Source organism: Colius striatus, chromosome 12 (assembly GCF_028858725.1).
Source record: "Colius striatus isolate bColStr4 chromosome 12, bColStr4.1.hap1, whole genome shotgun sequence".
In the NCBI taxonomy this organism is placed as follows: domain Eukaryota; kingdom Metazoa; phylum Chordata; class Aves; order Coliiformes; family Coliidae; genus Colius; species Colius striatus.
In genome coordinates, this window is record NC_084770.1 from 7,745,895 (window position 1) to 7,760,754 (window position 14,860).

The 14,860-nt window shown below is 45.2% G+C and overlaps 1 protein-coding gene across 1 annotated transcript in view; it reads left to right on the forward strand.

Moving 5' to 3' along the window:
- Nucleotides 1–217: 217 nt before the first annotated feature.
- Nucleotides 218–14,860, forward strand: part of TP63 (tumor protein p63) — a 101,934-nt gene continuing 87,291 nt past the window's right edge. The window contains exon 1 of the mRNA XM_062005499.1: nucleotides 218–279. Within this exon, the coding sequence (XP_061861483.1) occupies nucleotides 218–279 (62 nt within the window). The remainder of the gene's footprint in view (nucleotides 280–14,860) is intronic.

Sequence of the window (14,860 nt, forward strand, 5' to 3'; positions counted from 1 at the left end):
ATGCCCAGCTGGCGAGGAGGGACTGGTGGTGATGCTCAGGTCACTCGATGAATCCCATTGGCCAAGTCCCTGGGAGATCCCACCCATTCGCAAGTGTAAAATAAATCTCTAAAGTTGTACCTCGTGTACCACTTGACCTTATAGCTTTTAGCCTGCTGCCTTTATATCTATTTATTTATCTTGGTTTGGTTTGTACCCGACGAGGGGCTCGAAGGAAATGAATTTTGACCCGGCACCTTTCACCACTTTGCAGTACTACCCTGATCCCTGCATCCAGCGGTGAGTCTCGGAGCGTGACGTAACTCTCCCCTATCGCAGGTTTGATCGCAGTGTCTGGTGTAATCGTTAACTTTCCCGCTGTCGTCCGGTGGCAGCTGGGCTGCACGCGGAAAAAATGCGCTGCTCTCTTCATGCTCAGTGGAGCTGATTATTATTTTTGGCTTTCTAACAGGTTACTGTTTAATTATAAGCATCCGTTTAAGATATCTCCCTTTTCCTCTTTGGCATTAGAGGGAACAAATATATGATAAATAACACGAGAGCTGATAGTATCTTTTCCCCATGTTTTGGAGCACAAGGTGACTCTGTGCTTTGGGTAGTGCAGGAATTGCTTTAGCTTTCTGTAGTGTATTTATTTGTTCCTTTAAGTGTAAAAGCTCCTGGAAACAAGATGTGTTTAACTATTAAGCTCTGGGATTTTTGAATGTAAAGATAAATAAGTCATTTAAGTGATTCAGAGAAGACAAAAATTGCCTTCAAAGAGAGAGTGCTTTTCCAGGAATGTTTGTTCATTCTAACACCCTCAGAGCCTAACAACCACTCTTATTTTAGCTTTGTTGTTACACTGAGTTTTATAATTTTCCAGTAGATGAAAGAGCATGTCCACACGAGGTGTCACAGTATCACATTGTCAGTTTGTTTGCTTCTCCCAATAGAAGATACTATATTTAAGCATGTAAATGACATGTAGATGGTATTTTTCCAGTCGTAAAGTTCGGAGAGGTGCAATCCTCTAAGCATGGTCGCTTGTGCTACTTTAAGGTTTGTTTCTGGCTGTGTTTTGAAAAAGCCCTGGCTGATGTCTCACGGAGGTATTGGATCCCTGGAAGGGTTAAGTATTAACTCTGCATCTTCTACGGAGTGCTGAGGAAGGAATAGCTGTCTGTTGAAGAAAGGGCTTGCCACAGTCACTCACTCCATGGCATTACAGGCAGCTTGGTCATCTCCTTTTTCCCTCACTGTTGTGGTCTGTTGCAATGATTGTGAGGATTTCTTCTCCCCGTTAATCTGGTGGGTGCTCAGTGACACTGCTGTGTGACAGTCCTAGGGAGGAGTATGGAGACCTGGCAGTGAGGAGGGGCCACGTTTGGGGCCAGCGGGAGGGGAAGGAGAGGAGGGGAGCTGGGAAATAGCACACAGTCCTTGGCCACAGTGCCGTGGCAGAGGAACATGGAATGAAGCCAGGGGTATTGGTTTCCCTGACGAGATCTTTCACAACACGAGCCCTGGCGCTGGCCAGGCACATGCAGCCCCTCTCTGATCTCCCGCAGTCCGCCCGCTCCGCTGACCCCAGTGGTGATGTGTGCCTCCAGAAGAGCAGTGCAAGAGTGGTGCCACCTTGGGAAGATGGATTTGGACTGGCAGCAGTGTTGGGGTATTTAGCAGATGAATAAGTTTAAGTGGCTATGGAAACTGCAGCCAGGCAAATCCCCAAATATAAGTGGGTTTTTTTTAAACAAGCCTCCCAGCCCCTGTGAACTCCTGCCAGTCATCATCCCATGTCAAAGAACAGGTTCATAAGATTGGTGCTGAGATAAAAATAACCCAACCAAAAACCAAAATCAACCCAAAACTGCTAGGGTAGAAATTAAAGATTAAAAAAAAAAAAAAGGCTCTGCTCTGTAGAACTTCTAAAATGGCTTTTCCTCCCCTTCAAATCTGTATCCTTCAGCAAGTCAGGCCTTTCAATAGGAGTGTTGCTCCTCACCACGTGCCTTAGCAGTGAGATGAGTTTTTAAGTGGCCATTGTGTTGTGGGAAGCCTCAGGACAGCTTGGGACAGATAGAGTTTATGACACCCTCAGTCATAAAACCTGATCGAGATGTAGCTTAGAGTAATAACGTGTCTCAGCTGTTATGGATGTCTGTTTACATGAGCCGAGAGTGGCATTTGTCCAGCTGCTGGTGGCTGTGCTCTGCCACAGGTCAAAATCAGCTGAAAGCTGGTCCTAGAGATACTTTTTGCAGTCTGAAGTCACAGATGATCTTCAGCTTTAAGCTCCATTGATTGTACATTCACAATGTGCAGGGTGACGTTTGTCTGACTGATTTAACAAAATTGAATAGTTTCAAAATTGCACTTATTTTACACAGTTTGAAACACTTTTTCTTTGATGTGGTCAAAGTGCTTTATTTAGCTAATACTAGTATGCTGCTTTGCAACTACTAGTATGCTTCTGTGCGCTTCAAAAGTACATCGAGGATTAATCTTAAACAGCAAACTGGTAACGTTGAGATGAAGTGTGCTGTCAAAGTAACAGTAGTGAAAAGCATTTGAAACTCTGTTAGAATGGTCAGGGGTTGTGTGTCTCACAGATTTCCCTGTAGGTAGTGTGTGGAGGAGGATGTGGTTATAAATCCCAGTTGGCTCTTAGATTTACCCTCTGCTATTGCTTCTATTAATCTCTCCACTTTGGGGGTGCTGAGCAGGCAGACAGCGTGGGAGAAAGCTGAAATGTTTGCCCTGCCATGGGGTGAACAGAGATCATGCTTGAGAACGTTAACTAATGTGCCATTATAATGCTTGTATGCTTACTGCCTGTCATTTCACAGCAGTCAAACTACATGCTGCTGCTGTGGTGTATCCAAACAAGGCAGTAATTCAGTGCCATAGGTGAGAAAAATTATCTGGATGCCCAGGATCCCAGTGCCGTGTGTGATTTGTTTAGGCCTCTCCAGCATATGTCTCTACATCCCAGCTGCAAACACGGGAATCAAAGCAAAGCATCTCCTGCATCTCACAAATGTAGAGAACTCGGCTGGGGCACAGGGCAGAAGCCTTCTCCTTCACAACCCCACTTATTGCTGTGGGCACTCAAGAGGAGAAGGGCCCTGGGCACTGATAGGGACATACATCCCTGCACAAATGTAGCATGTGAATGTCTGAAGTGAGGTTGGAAAGGTACATCCTGAGTGTGCTCATCTTAAACAGAAAGAGCTAAGAGATGTTGAAATTCAGCAATAATGGAATTGAGCAAAAACCTCAGTTTTTCTACTTCTGCTTCTCTTGCTTGAAATTAGTGATAAAGCAGGCTCAGTTCTTCTGGGCCTGGGAGGCTGCTGCTGTAAGGACTGAAGAACCAAGTTGCTGACCCCTGTGAATTACTTGTCTGTATAGAACTGTAGGAGCTCATCCTGTGCTGCAGGACACCCAGACTAGCTCTGAGTCATAAAACGAGCTACCTGAAACGGGTGGGATTTTCACCTTCCAAGCACCCACCGAGCTGCAGCTGAAATCCACTAATGTCAGGCACTGTAATTATGATCAAAGTCCAGCACTTCAGACCTATGTAATTAGTCTCTCTCTCCAAAGCTGCTTTTTTTTCAGCTAATGCCTGGTTGGGGGAGTGATGTTTACAGATAAGTTACTTTGTCTTCTTGGAAATAATGGTCATTAGGCTGTGTTTTACCCAGGAACTCTCTTCTTTTGGGGCTGTTGGGAATGCACCTGCTAGTGCACTGGATTACGGTCCTGTCTGCTCTGCCTGCCCCTCTCCCCATGCCCAGGCTAATTGTTGGCCTAGGGATTTCACATCACTGATGTGTTGAAGGTGTTCACTGTGGCTTACTCCTCCCTTTTGAATGAAAGGCCTCTCACACAAGCTGCTCTTTCCTCTTTCATTTCTGGCTTTGTGTTCTTAGCACAATGTGATACAGCCCAGCCTCCCAAATCTCACTAATAACAAAGGCTTGAGGAATAACCCTGAAATCCTTGCTGGAAACCTGTTTTCCCAGACATGGTCCTGGGTTTTGATGGGGTTGCCAAAAAAAAAAATAATCAATCAAAAAAGTCACCAACCACGTATACACTAAAAAAAATAATCTGTTTTTGAGAGGAAAGTGTCAGAAAAGATTTGGGGCATGGGAGGGAAGGCAGGACAGGGCATGGGCCATGACAGTCTCCTCTATTGGTTGCTGTATCAGGATGGATTTTGGTGAGCAGGGTCTAGGTCTAACCAGCTAGAGCTCCTGAGTTCAAAGCGATCTTTTATTGGGAGCATTGCATGTGTCACACAATCACAGAATGGCAGGAGCTGAAAGGGATCTCTAGAGATCATCCAGTCCAACCCCCTGCTAAGGCAGGTTCCCCTTGATCAGGTCACACAGGAACATGTCCAGGTGGGTTTGGAAACCTCCAGAGAAGGAGCCTCCACACCCTCCCTGGGCAGCCTGTGCCAGGGCTCCATCACCATTACAGAAAAGCAGATTTCCTTGTGTTTAGTCAGAACTTTTTGTGTTGCTTCACCTTTCTTCTTTGGTTCCCACACGTATCAAACAGGGCTGGTAAACGGTCTGCAATTATCAGATGGAATCTCACCGATGTTAATATTTGTGATGTAGCACAAAGGTAAGAAACTTGCCATACACAGTGCTCATCATCACTAATAGGCAGTAATGAAACAGCAGGTTTCCTCCCTTTGGGTTGGGAGGGGGCACATTTAGGAAAAACACACTGGCTGCCCCTCTTGCTTTTAGGCAGCAGCATGTTGTGCCCCTTTGTGGTTGTGAATCAGTGGGGGTGTACGCAGCTCTCTTTTCACTCGGGTCTTAGCTGGGTGACACTGTGACAGAGCTTTGCTTAAGCTGGCATAGGGTAATGTCTTGCAGGAGTGTTTCACATCATGTGCAAGCTCCGCAGAATCCTTGTGTTTAGGCTTTTTATGTTTCCTTGTACTATGCTTTGCTGAAGAATAACTGAACTCCTACAATGACAGGATGGACAAATCTCACCTGCCTTCATCTTTGAGATGGGAGCCCAAATTTGCTGTGCTGGCAGAAAGACCTGAAGCCAAGTAAGGAAAGCCACATGACTTGGTATAGATCTATTTGCAGAAACAGACAGTGATACTGCAGGTACTTTCCCAAGACTCAGATAGGGGCCAGAAGTTGTTCTGGGCAGTTTGTGGTGTGCTCAGAGCAGCTGGTGACTTCTGGAGAAGGAGAATTGGTTCCACGCAGGAGGAAAGGTGGAGGGGAGCTGGGGAAGTGTGCTTTTTTAATTGGCCTCTGAGCATTCATGTGAGGTGGTGGTGACCTTCACGGCTGTCACCCTGGAGTCAGGCTTATGCAAAGGGAGAGCTCCAAAACCTGTAAGGACAATATGTGAAGGCTTTCATGTGATTCCTTTTATCATGAGGACAGAATACCTAATTTATAGGATCTTGCTCAACTTCCAAAACCACTGAACAAATTAAAGCAGCAAGTTCTCAATAGGTCATCTGTTCAGAGATGTTCAAGGTGTTCACGGTACAAATTATCAGTTATAATCCCCTGCTGATTTGCATGGTACAAGTTAATGTACAACAGCTCCTCTCAACAAACACAAGAATTTCTGGCCTGAGACAGGGCAGAAGGACTCAGCTTTTCTTTTGGGAGAGATAAAACCTTGTGATATTTAATAAGTAGACAACAGAGTATTAAACCTTTTTAACAAAATGCCCATTGGTGTCACAAGGCACAGGGCAGGAAGGAGAGTCTTGGATGAGGAAGAAATCCAGGAAACTTGGCTTTTAATTTGGGGCCTGGCTCTTATCTAGTTTTGCACATATGTCATAACCTTCATGGGAACACTGACATTGTGGTGAGAGCCAACGGTTACACTGCCATACAAATTTTGACTTTTGTTTAGGTTAAAATTGTGTAGCCCATGTTTAAATCTGAAATAATCAGAAGGTAAATGGTTTGCTGTAATAGATTTCTGAAGTCTGTTTGACTGAGTCTGCTGATAATATCCTTCCATCTACTTAGATACCTTCATGAAAACATCTGTATCTCTTCCTAGGGCTTGGGAGTTCTTAGTGCCTGTTTGTACTCACTTCCTACTGTGTAGCAGACCAGCTGCCCACAGGAATTTGGTGCTGAGTCATCTCCAATCAGGTGTTTGAATGCCACAGGTGGCCTGATGTGATAAATACTGATGCACTTAAGCAAGGGGAATTCAGTTAGTGCATGGAGCTATAAAGAGAACAGCCATCCCCAAGAGTGAGCAGGGGGAAACCCTGCAGTAAGTGATTGGGGGTTCAACAGGTTCTTTGCAACATAAGTCTGCTTACAAAACCTTGCCCTGGGAGGTTCAATGCCCATCTAGTGATGTTGATATGCATGTTGGGCAAAAAAATAAAAAACATGGAAAGAAGCTTGCAGTGTGCTGGTAAATTTCCAGCACTGTCTGCTTCTAAACTCAGAAGCAGAAGTCAGAGCTGATGGGGCAGATCTGGTGGGATTGCTGTGCTTGCTGTCAGTGAGGTCTACGAGGTGGCTGCGACAGCTGTGAAATCACAGTTCAGTTGGCTCTGAGAGTTATCACAGGCATTAGGTGATCAAATATTGGAGGATTAAAAATCTTAAACAATTTCTTTACACTGTCTTCCAAGTTTGGATGTTGATATCTGTGTATTTTCCTCCTAAAATATATCCAGAACTGGAAACACCGTTCCTGTTTTTCATGGAAAGGAAGACTCTGATGTATGCATGGCACTCCAGAAGCTATGGCTTTAAGATAATCACAAGCAAAAATCATAAATCACATTAGGTGTGGCAATGTATTGATAAAATTATAGGGAGCCAACCCTGTAATTTCTTAGCACTTTGCAAAAGCGAAGCTCCTGTGAGCACTCCAGGTAGCATTCCCTGACACACCAGCAGTGTTTCTGATAAGCAGTTCATTTGTTCCTGTCCTCCAGGACTATTATTTGCTTTTAATTTTTTTGTCCTTCATCTACCCTGTCTTGTAACTAGATTGTGACACAGAGAAAGGTTTTTGCAAGTGCTCTTGTGTTTGAGAAAAGAATTCTCTGCCCCTGGGCTTAGCAATAGCTGTCCTGTCACAGAGCTGCTATGTGCTGAAAAATGCAGCCAGCGGGGTATTTAGCAGAAGACTCCATATTCCCCTAGGAATATCACTGGTGGCACGGGTGAGGAATGGAAGTTCTTGTTTACCAACAGAAGCATCAGATTTAGCAGGCTGGTTGGGGGGGTAACAAGTGGGAGCTTCAACTCAATTCACGTTACAGGAATCTGCACCTAACGTCTGCTTCGCTGGTGTTTCTGTTTTGCATTTTAATTATTTACTGAAACACAGGATGTTGCTGTTTACAGTTTCCTGCTTCTGAAGAGTTCTGGGGACTTTCTGTGTTGTCATGATGATTTATAGTTTTGTAAAATTCAGCCTTAGAGAGAGAGTTTGAGAGAGGAACTTTAAGTCCCATGAGCCATTCGTAGAGAAAAGAATTTGTGTAACTAAAGACTGAAGCTGCTTTCGTAAGAGTAGGTGCCTTAGGGAGCCAAGAGTCTTACCTGGCTCAACTCAAAATGTCACAAGTCTTTTCCAGTAGACAGTCTGAGGCCTTCCTGTCCTAAAAAAGAATCACGTATTCCATGTTCTCTGTCTGGGGAAGCTGTCCCTCCCCTCTCTGACTATATTTATATGACCTGCCATGCATAGTATCCCAGGGCTGAAAATCACCGTGGGCTGTGAGATTTCTTTTGTTTTGCTTCATCCTGGTGGGACCCACATTGAGAACTGTGTGTGGGATATCCCCTCACCAGCGTCTCACTGGTGCCTTCTCACAGTGGCCAAATTTGGGGCATGCCTGCTCTGCATGAACCAGGACAGCAGCAACCCTGTGCCAGCTGCTTGGTGTGCAGATGTGCCCATCCCAGGGACTGTGGCTGTAGCACGTCAAACACTTGGGCAAATGAACACCAGGAGCTGTTGGGACAACCCTGACAGAGAGAGGATCTGATTCCTTCACACATCAAAGAGGTTCAAATCTCAGGAATTTAAAAAAGAAACTCCATTCTTAGCACATTGTGTTAGTGTTCTGGGGACCATATGTCCTTAGCTCTACTGACATTGATATGGCACAAGCAGAGAAGAGGCTGATTTTAGGAAACCTATTCCACGATTTAAACAGAGCTCAGAGCACATTGTAGGGCTGCAACCCCAACATGAGCAATCAGGGCTGGAGCCAGAAAAACCCATGCTATGTGTGCCTCTGCCATGTCACAAGAGTCTGGATATTCCCTTTGGGGTGGTCCAGAAAAGCACACTCAGTTCAGGGGATGTGCTTGTAGCAGAGCTGGGAGATAGCTGAATCCTGCACATCTTGGTTTTGGAGGCATTTGGGATAGTGTCAGCACTTGGCAAAGGTTTGAAGGAGATTAAAACTTCCTTACCAGGGAGAAGAGATGCAGAAGCTCCTTACTTTCTCTCCTGATGGCTGGAAATGCCCCAGAAATGGTGTTTGGTGCAGGAGTGTGAGGACAGGTACCGAATTCTGCTTGCCAAGACCAGATCTGAGAGCACAGTCCCCTGAACAACTCTGTCCTGACTTACAAAGCTACACCCAGCACCTTCATCCCAGGGACATAGAGGGCAGTCAGACACCTGGAGATCTGAGCTGGGCTTGCCTGGTTTTCCAAAGTCCATAGTCACATGCTGCCGGAGTCTCCTCTTTTTCCCCTGAACCTCGCAGCAGCAGGCTGAAGGAGGCACACACATCTCATGGTCAGGAGTGGCTGAGTGCTGCACTGACTGTTCACAGCTTCCGTGGAGCTGCCTTGGAAGGGCTCTATCTAAAGACACCTTATCTAGCAGCAGAATCGTTCTGACAGTTCTCACACATTATACTTCCATGTGAATCTGCCACTAAATAGAGAATAATATGCTTGAAATGACCTATTATCTGCTCAGCCGGGTGTATCTGTATACCATGGTCTGGAGCATGTAAATCATCAGTGTGAGAGTTCCTCAGATGATGTTTCATCCTTGCAGTCGCTGGTAGAAGCTCTGAGCCTGATTTCATATCTGCAGGCATGAGTGTTGCATATGAGATGATGTTGGTCTCTCTGCCTTTTAAAAAGGGTACAAACAAATGTGTTGGGGTGTTTTTCTGGTTTAACCCTGTTACTCTTCAGGAGAAGTACTGCTATGGCTTTTCTCCTTCGACTGCAATAGTGGGTCTTTGCATCATATAGTATAACTGTTATTGTGTTAACAAGCCAGCCAATCAGGAACCTGGAGAGATGTCCCTGGCAGCTACACAGCACTGTGTGTGTCCCTGGTTTGGGGGACTGGCCATGCTGGTGGTGAACCCCTGATCTGGAGGTTTCTCTCGGGGGTGCTTGGTGATGTGCTGCCTGAGGCTGGCACTCGCTTTGGTGGTGCACAGTCCTTAGAAAGGGATGAGCATGGGATATTGGTGGTGGCCTGGACTGTTAGTAAGCTCAGCCTAGACCATGCCTAACCTGTCAATGCTACATAAAATGAGAGGTTGGGCTTGACAGTGCTCACAGTCATTTCCTTTCCAGATAGGCTACAGCTTAGGCCAGGGCCACTTCTAAAAAAACGTGTTTGCATGTAGATAAGGGATAATACACAAACCAGACCTTGAACGTGGGCCAGACCAGAGCGTGGATGTAGCTGGAATCTTTCCTTGTTGCTATATCCTGGCTGCAAGTAGAACTTTTCTTTTGGGTTGTTTTGGTTTTTTTTTTTTCCCCTCTAGACCTGGACTCTGAAAGAGTCCTGTAGTATCTAATGAGAGCAATTTCCTGACACCCTGACTGCCTTTCTGAAGCTCTGATGCACTTGGCTGAATTATTTTATCATCTGTAATAAACCAATTTCTAATTCTGTGTTGTGGTGTCTCTATTGGTGTGATGGAGGTAGGCTAGAGAAACTTTAGAGATGCTGGTTGCACTCAACACTGCAAAATTTCAGCAGACAATATTTAAAAGAGCCTTGTTTCCTCTGGGAAATACTGAAAGCAAGCTCCTTGTAAAAAATAGATGGTAATGAGCTGCTGTGGGTATCGTTATTAGGTAAATGCTCTGCTCACAGGGAAAACGCTGATGAGCAAAGCTCAGAAGGGGGAATTTGATTAAGCAAGCCTCAGGAATGACAGATTTCTGCCCATCACCTCTTCAGGACTTTTCAATTTTCCTTACTAAGTACCTGAAATCACTACAGAGGAGAAGCTATGATGGGCTGTAATGGTGTTATTTTGTCATGATTGTCAGATCTTGAAAAAGACTTTGCATGCTTTCATTTCTGAGGCTGTTGCTTTTTCTTCTTTTAATAGTCTTTGCTGCTGCAGAGGTCTGGAAAACTGGAAGGGATGCAGTTACCTGGTTTAGGCTACTTTGGCCATTTAACACCTGCTTTTTCCCCCTTCCTCCTGAGGACTCTCCTCATACTGTGCAGTAGAAGGAAACAGCAGAGAGTTCTGAGTCTCCCTCCCTGTCAGCTTGGGGATGTACCCCAGGCAGCTGCTGCAAACCATTATGGATGGTGGATGAGTGGGTCACAGGGTGATTTTGGGCTAGGGAGTCCCTCCAGAGGCACAAAAGATGGTCTCTTTTGCTCTTAATTGTAGCTAGAGCTGGACAGCAAAGGTTGTCATGTGGCAGCAGAACTGGAGGCAGCACCAACCCTTCAGGAGATCTCTCAGCAGAGATCTGTGCTCAACCTCTCCTACACCAAGCTGATGAGGCCTCACACTATTTGTCCTGCTGTAAAACTATCAGAGGTGGCTGCAAAAAGTCTTATGTAAACTTTGGAAGATAGATCCTAATGCAAGTTCTGAGCTGGGTATCTAAAGCTGAGCAAATGATGCCTCTCATTTAGATGAAAGGAAATTTTTAAACTATTTTTTTAATGGATGTGAAAATGTTTGTGTCTTCTGAACAGTTTGCCTATAAAGTTTATCTTACAGTACTTGTTTTTGGACTTGGTTCAAAAACATCTCAGAATTTTGAGGGCTGAGCCTGGATTTTCCACTCCTGTTGCTTCTGAGAAGACTTTCTCACTCACTGCAATAAAAGCTCTCCCCTCTGCCCAGCAGCTCTGCCTCCTCCCTCTCCAGATGGGCACTGATTTTAACCACTGCTGCAGATAAGGTTTGAGGAAGGGATTGGCTGCAAAAGTGAGTTACCAATTAATACAATTGCAACTGCTTTTTAATTGTTTTTGAGTTTAATGCTTTTTTAAAATGGATGGAGATTTAAATTACATTATTTAAATGTGGAAAGTCTAGGGACTATGTTTCCCTGGAGATGTACTGTGTCACAACCCCTGGGGGCCAGGGCTTGAGCTGGGTATCCTGAACTTCAGGCTTGTGATCTAACTCTGGGCTTCCTAACACAGGTTGCTCAGGATCCTGGGTGGTCTTCAGGAGGTTACGAAGGCTCTGTACCCCAAACTATAAAGCACCAATTTGCAGAGAGTAGGCAGATGAATTGCTGTGGCAGGGCTTTGGCCTTGGCTAGAGCTTCACCTCTCTCAGCCTCTGCTGAGAAAAGGAGTGGGTGTCAGGGTTGTGCAGAAGGGGAGGGGATGTCCACGGTTGGGTGAGGAGGTAGTTTACGAGGATGAGTGAGAAGTGAGGGTTGAAGAAGGGGGTGTCCAATGTTGGGTGGGAGATAAGAGAGGTCTGGGAAAGTTCACAAGATGCTGAAGGAACCCTTGGAGTTCAAAAATATTAGGAGTGACATGCTCCAGCAATTAGGAGAAGGTGTTTCTAGTGCTGGTGGAGTGATTAGCTGTCTGAAGCCCTGAGGACAAAGAAATGCCTCTATTATGTAGAAGTTGTCACAGTTGTTGAGCTAATAACGATGACATGTAGATAGTAGATGTGATGAGATGTAGATAGGAGATGCGGTGGGTTCCCGGGCTTCAGGGGTTACCAATAGCATCCTGAACTCTTTCTCCTTGAAGAAGCTCTTCCCAGCAGTTTGCAGGGAGCAGGCCATGCAGTGCCCAAGCTAGAAACTCCTCGGCATGGGAACAACAAGATTGCAGAGTGAGCCTTTTTCTCCCAAATAAGCTGTGCTGCCAGCAGTAGAGCAGGGTGCTGGCATGGGGCCCAGGCCCCTAGTGATATAATGTGCTTTGAGGAGCCATCACAAAGCTGCAAATGTTGCATATGTAGGCATGGTCTTACTCAAGATGACTCTAACTGAAAGACGATGATGAACGGAAGAAAATCCCCCTTGTGTTTTGCAGCATGGTGAATTAGGAGGATCATTCTGTGCAGCCAGTTTCACTTTCTTTGATGTAGGTCAGTCTTGCCCACACACTGAAGGCTCAAGTAAAGAACAAGCAGAAAGCCAAACCGTCCCTTCCTACTGCTTTCTATTCAGCTCAAACACATAGGCTTCCAAAGAGAAATCTAAATCCAAGGGAGATCAGGAGGCACTGTTTCAGTAGACTCTAGCAGAACACCGAGTCTTTATAAGCAACACAATCAGCGTTCCTTTGAGATAGAATTGCTTTAATTCCTCTAAATATCATGCATCTCACAGTTGAAACGGGGCGTGCACAATACAGCATCACTTGCTTAGAGAATAGGAACAAGCTAACAGTCCTCCTTAGGCCATCATCAACGGGTGCTGTAGGACACCAGCAGTGTGACAGAGTCCTTCACCACTGTCACTCCTAGTTCCTTTTCGTGTTCCTCCTATCTCCTTGGTTCGTGGCTACTAGCTTCTTTCATTTCCTGGTGCACCTCTCTGTGCTACTGGATTACTCAGCCACCCTTTGCCATAATCCATTCTGCTGTCCACAAGACTTTTAGAGAGATACTAGATCTGAGAAACATCTGCTAGATGTGGCATCTGGGAAAAAGTAATATATATGAACCATAAGTGGAAGTTCTATTGTCTCAAAAACCAATAAAAATCCTGTGTTGAGACATTTGTTATTCCTTATATTTGCCCTTCCAACCCCATGCATCCATCAATCTTCTTCCTGAGGTATTTTCTAGGACTAACGCATGGGAGCAATCTGAAGGATTTAAAGAAGTTGCTCAAAGTCTAGATTTTTAAAAGCTAAATCTGAAAGCTGTGCTGGAAATCTAAAGGAGAATAAATACTCATGAGTACAGCTCAGCAGGACCTGCCTCTGTTGGGACGGGAGTCTCTTTTGAGCTCATGTGAGCCAAGTCCTTGGAACCAGGCAGAGACAGAAACCGGAAAATGCACAGTATAGTGCAGTTTGTGCTGGGAGGGAGAGCTGCTGGTAGATGAAGTAGACACAGAAAGAAGATACAGAAAGAAGGGCAACGTAGACTCCTGAAATCCAACAGCAGCCTCCTCTCTGAGAGGTGGAGAGTATAACTGTCTACCATTTAGCTTGAATTTTGCCCCACTTTTTACAGCAATGAACCTGTTTGATGCCCAAAGGTCTGTCCCGGGTGCTTGCAGGGTGTGCTTTGTTGGCTATGGGTGGCTGAGGGGCTGTGGGGGCTCTGGGGAATTCCAGCTGACACTGCCTGCTGGGCACACGCCTGTCCTGTGCTGCAGGCCTTGCTTCCTTCTCCTCTTGCACAGCTGTGAGCTTCATTAGGTAGCAACGTCTACAAATCACTGCAGTGTTAGAATGCGGAGCTGGGGGAATTCCAGCAGGACGAGGGCTGCCAAGTTCCTCGAGTTTTAATGGCATGGTCCGAAAAGGAGCCCCCTCCCCACTCAAGAACTAAAAATACACCTAACACCAAAGTTCAGGCAATTAAGCGTAATGCTCATGAACTTTAAATCATTTGCTTATCATTGCTTTTGATGCACTTCAAGGTGTAACCACAGAAAGCAGGGGACAGCACGTGAATTAGGATTGCTGGAGCTGAGGCTGCAGATGTCTCTGTTCTGTGACTTCTTTGTCCAGCCCACACCCCCTGACAGTTGAGGGCTAATACATTAATCTATCCGTGAATTAAGGGCTGGTAGGTAGTTAACTGCTGAAAGCACCCCTGAAGAAGGATTAGTTTTTAGTCTGGGCATCTGTGTTTGAATTCTGCTTCCACTCTAAACTCTTACTATGGCTTAAAGCCAGTCACAGCATTTCTGCAGCCTTGATTTTCATGCCTGGGCATCAGCATTTTGGTGCCTGAAGATGAAGTTCAGGGGTTTCTTGCCCTAGGAAATGCAGTGCATCCTCTACCTGAAGGAATGAAGGACTTTTTGAATTTCTCTATCTAGACACCAGTCTGGGACTCGGGTGACCAGAGTTGTATTTCTGGCTGCACAACTACTTGCTGAGTAACAATGAGTAATCCCATGACCTCTTGGTGCCTTAGTTTTCCCACAGGTAAAATGGGAGTAATTACTCTGTCTTCCTTTGTAGAGCACTTTGAGAGCTATGAATACAATGAGCCATATTAGATATCATTATTTAGACATTATTAATTATTCTTTGGGTTCATTTGTATAATGTGGAAGTGCTTTCTTCATAAGGGTAGATGTTATTCCCTTGGCATCAGTTTCCTAAGTTCTCCACTAGCAGGTCCTTAGAGAAATATGTCTAGTGACAAAACAGCAAAATCTACAACTTACAAAACCAGACTTCTCTGGCCCCATCTGCTTATCCACTGATTGAAGACTAGAAACCCAGTGATAGAAAACTGGTAGATGTTTGATGGGGAGAAACAGAAAGCAGCATCCTGTAACTTTGGCAACAAGCAGAAAAAAAGCTCCATATCCATTTGCTCATTCCTACTGTGAAAGACCAATCTCACAAGATTTTACACTGTGTCTTTGCACCAATGTCAAACCATGAAGTTTAGCATCGACAAACCACAAATGAT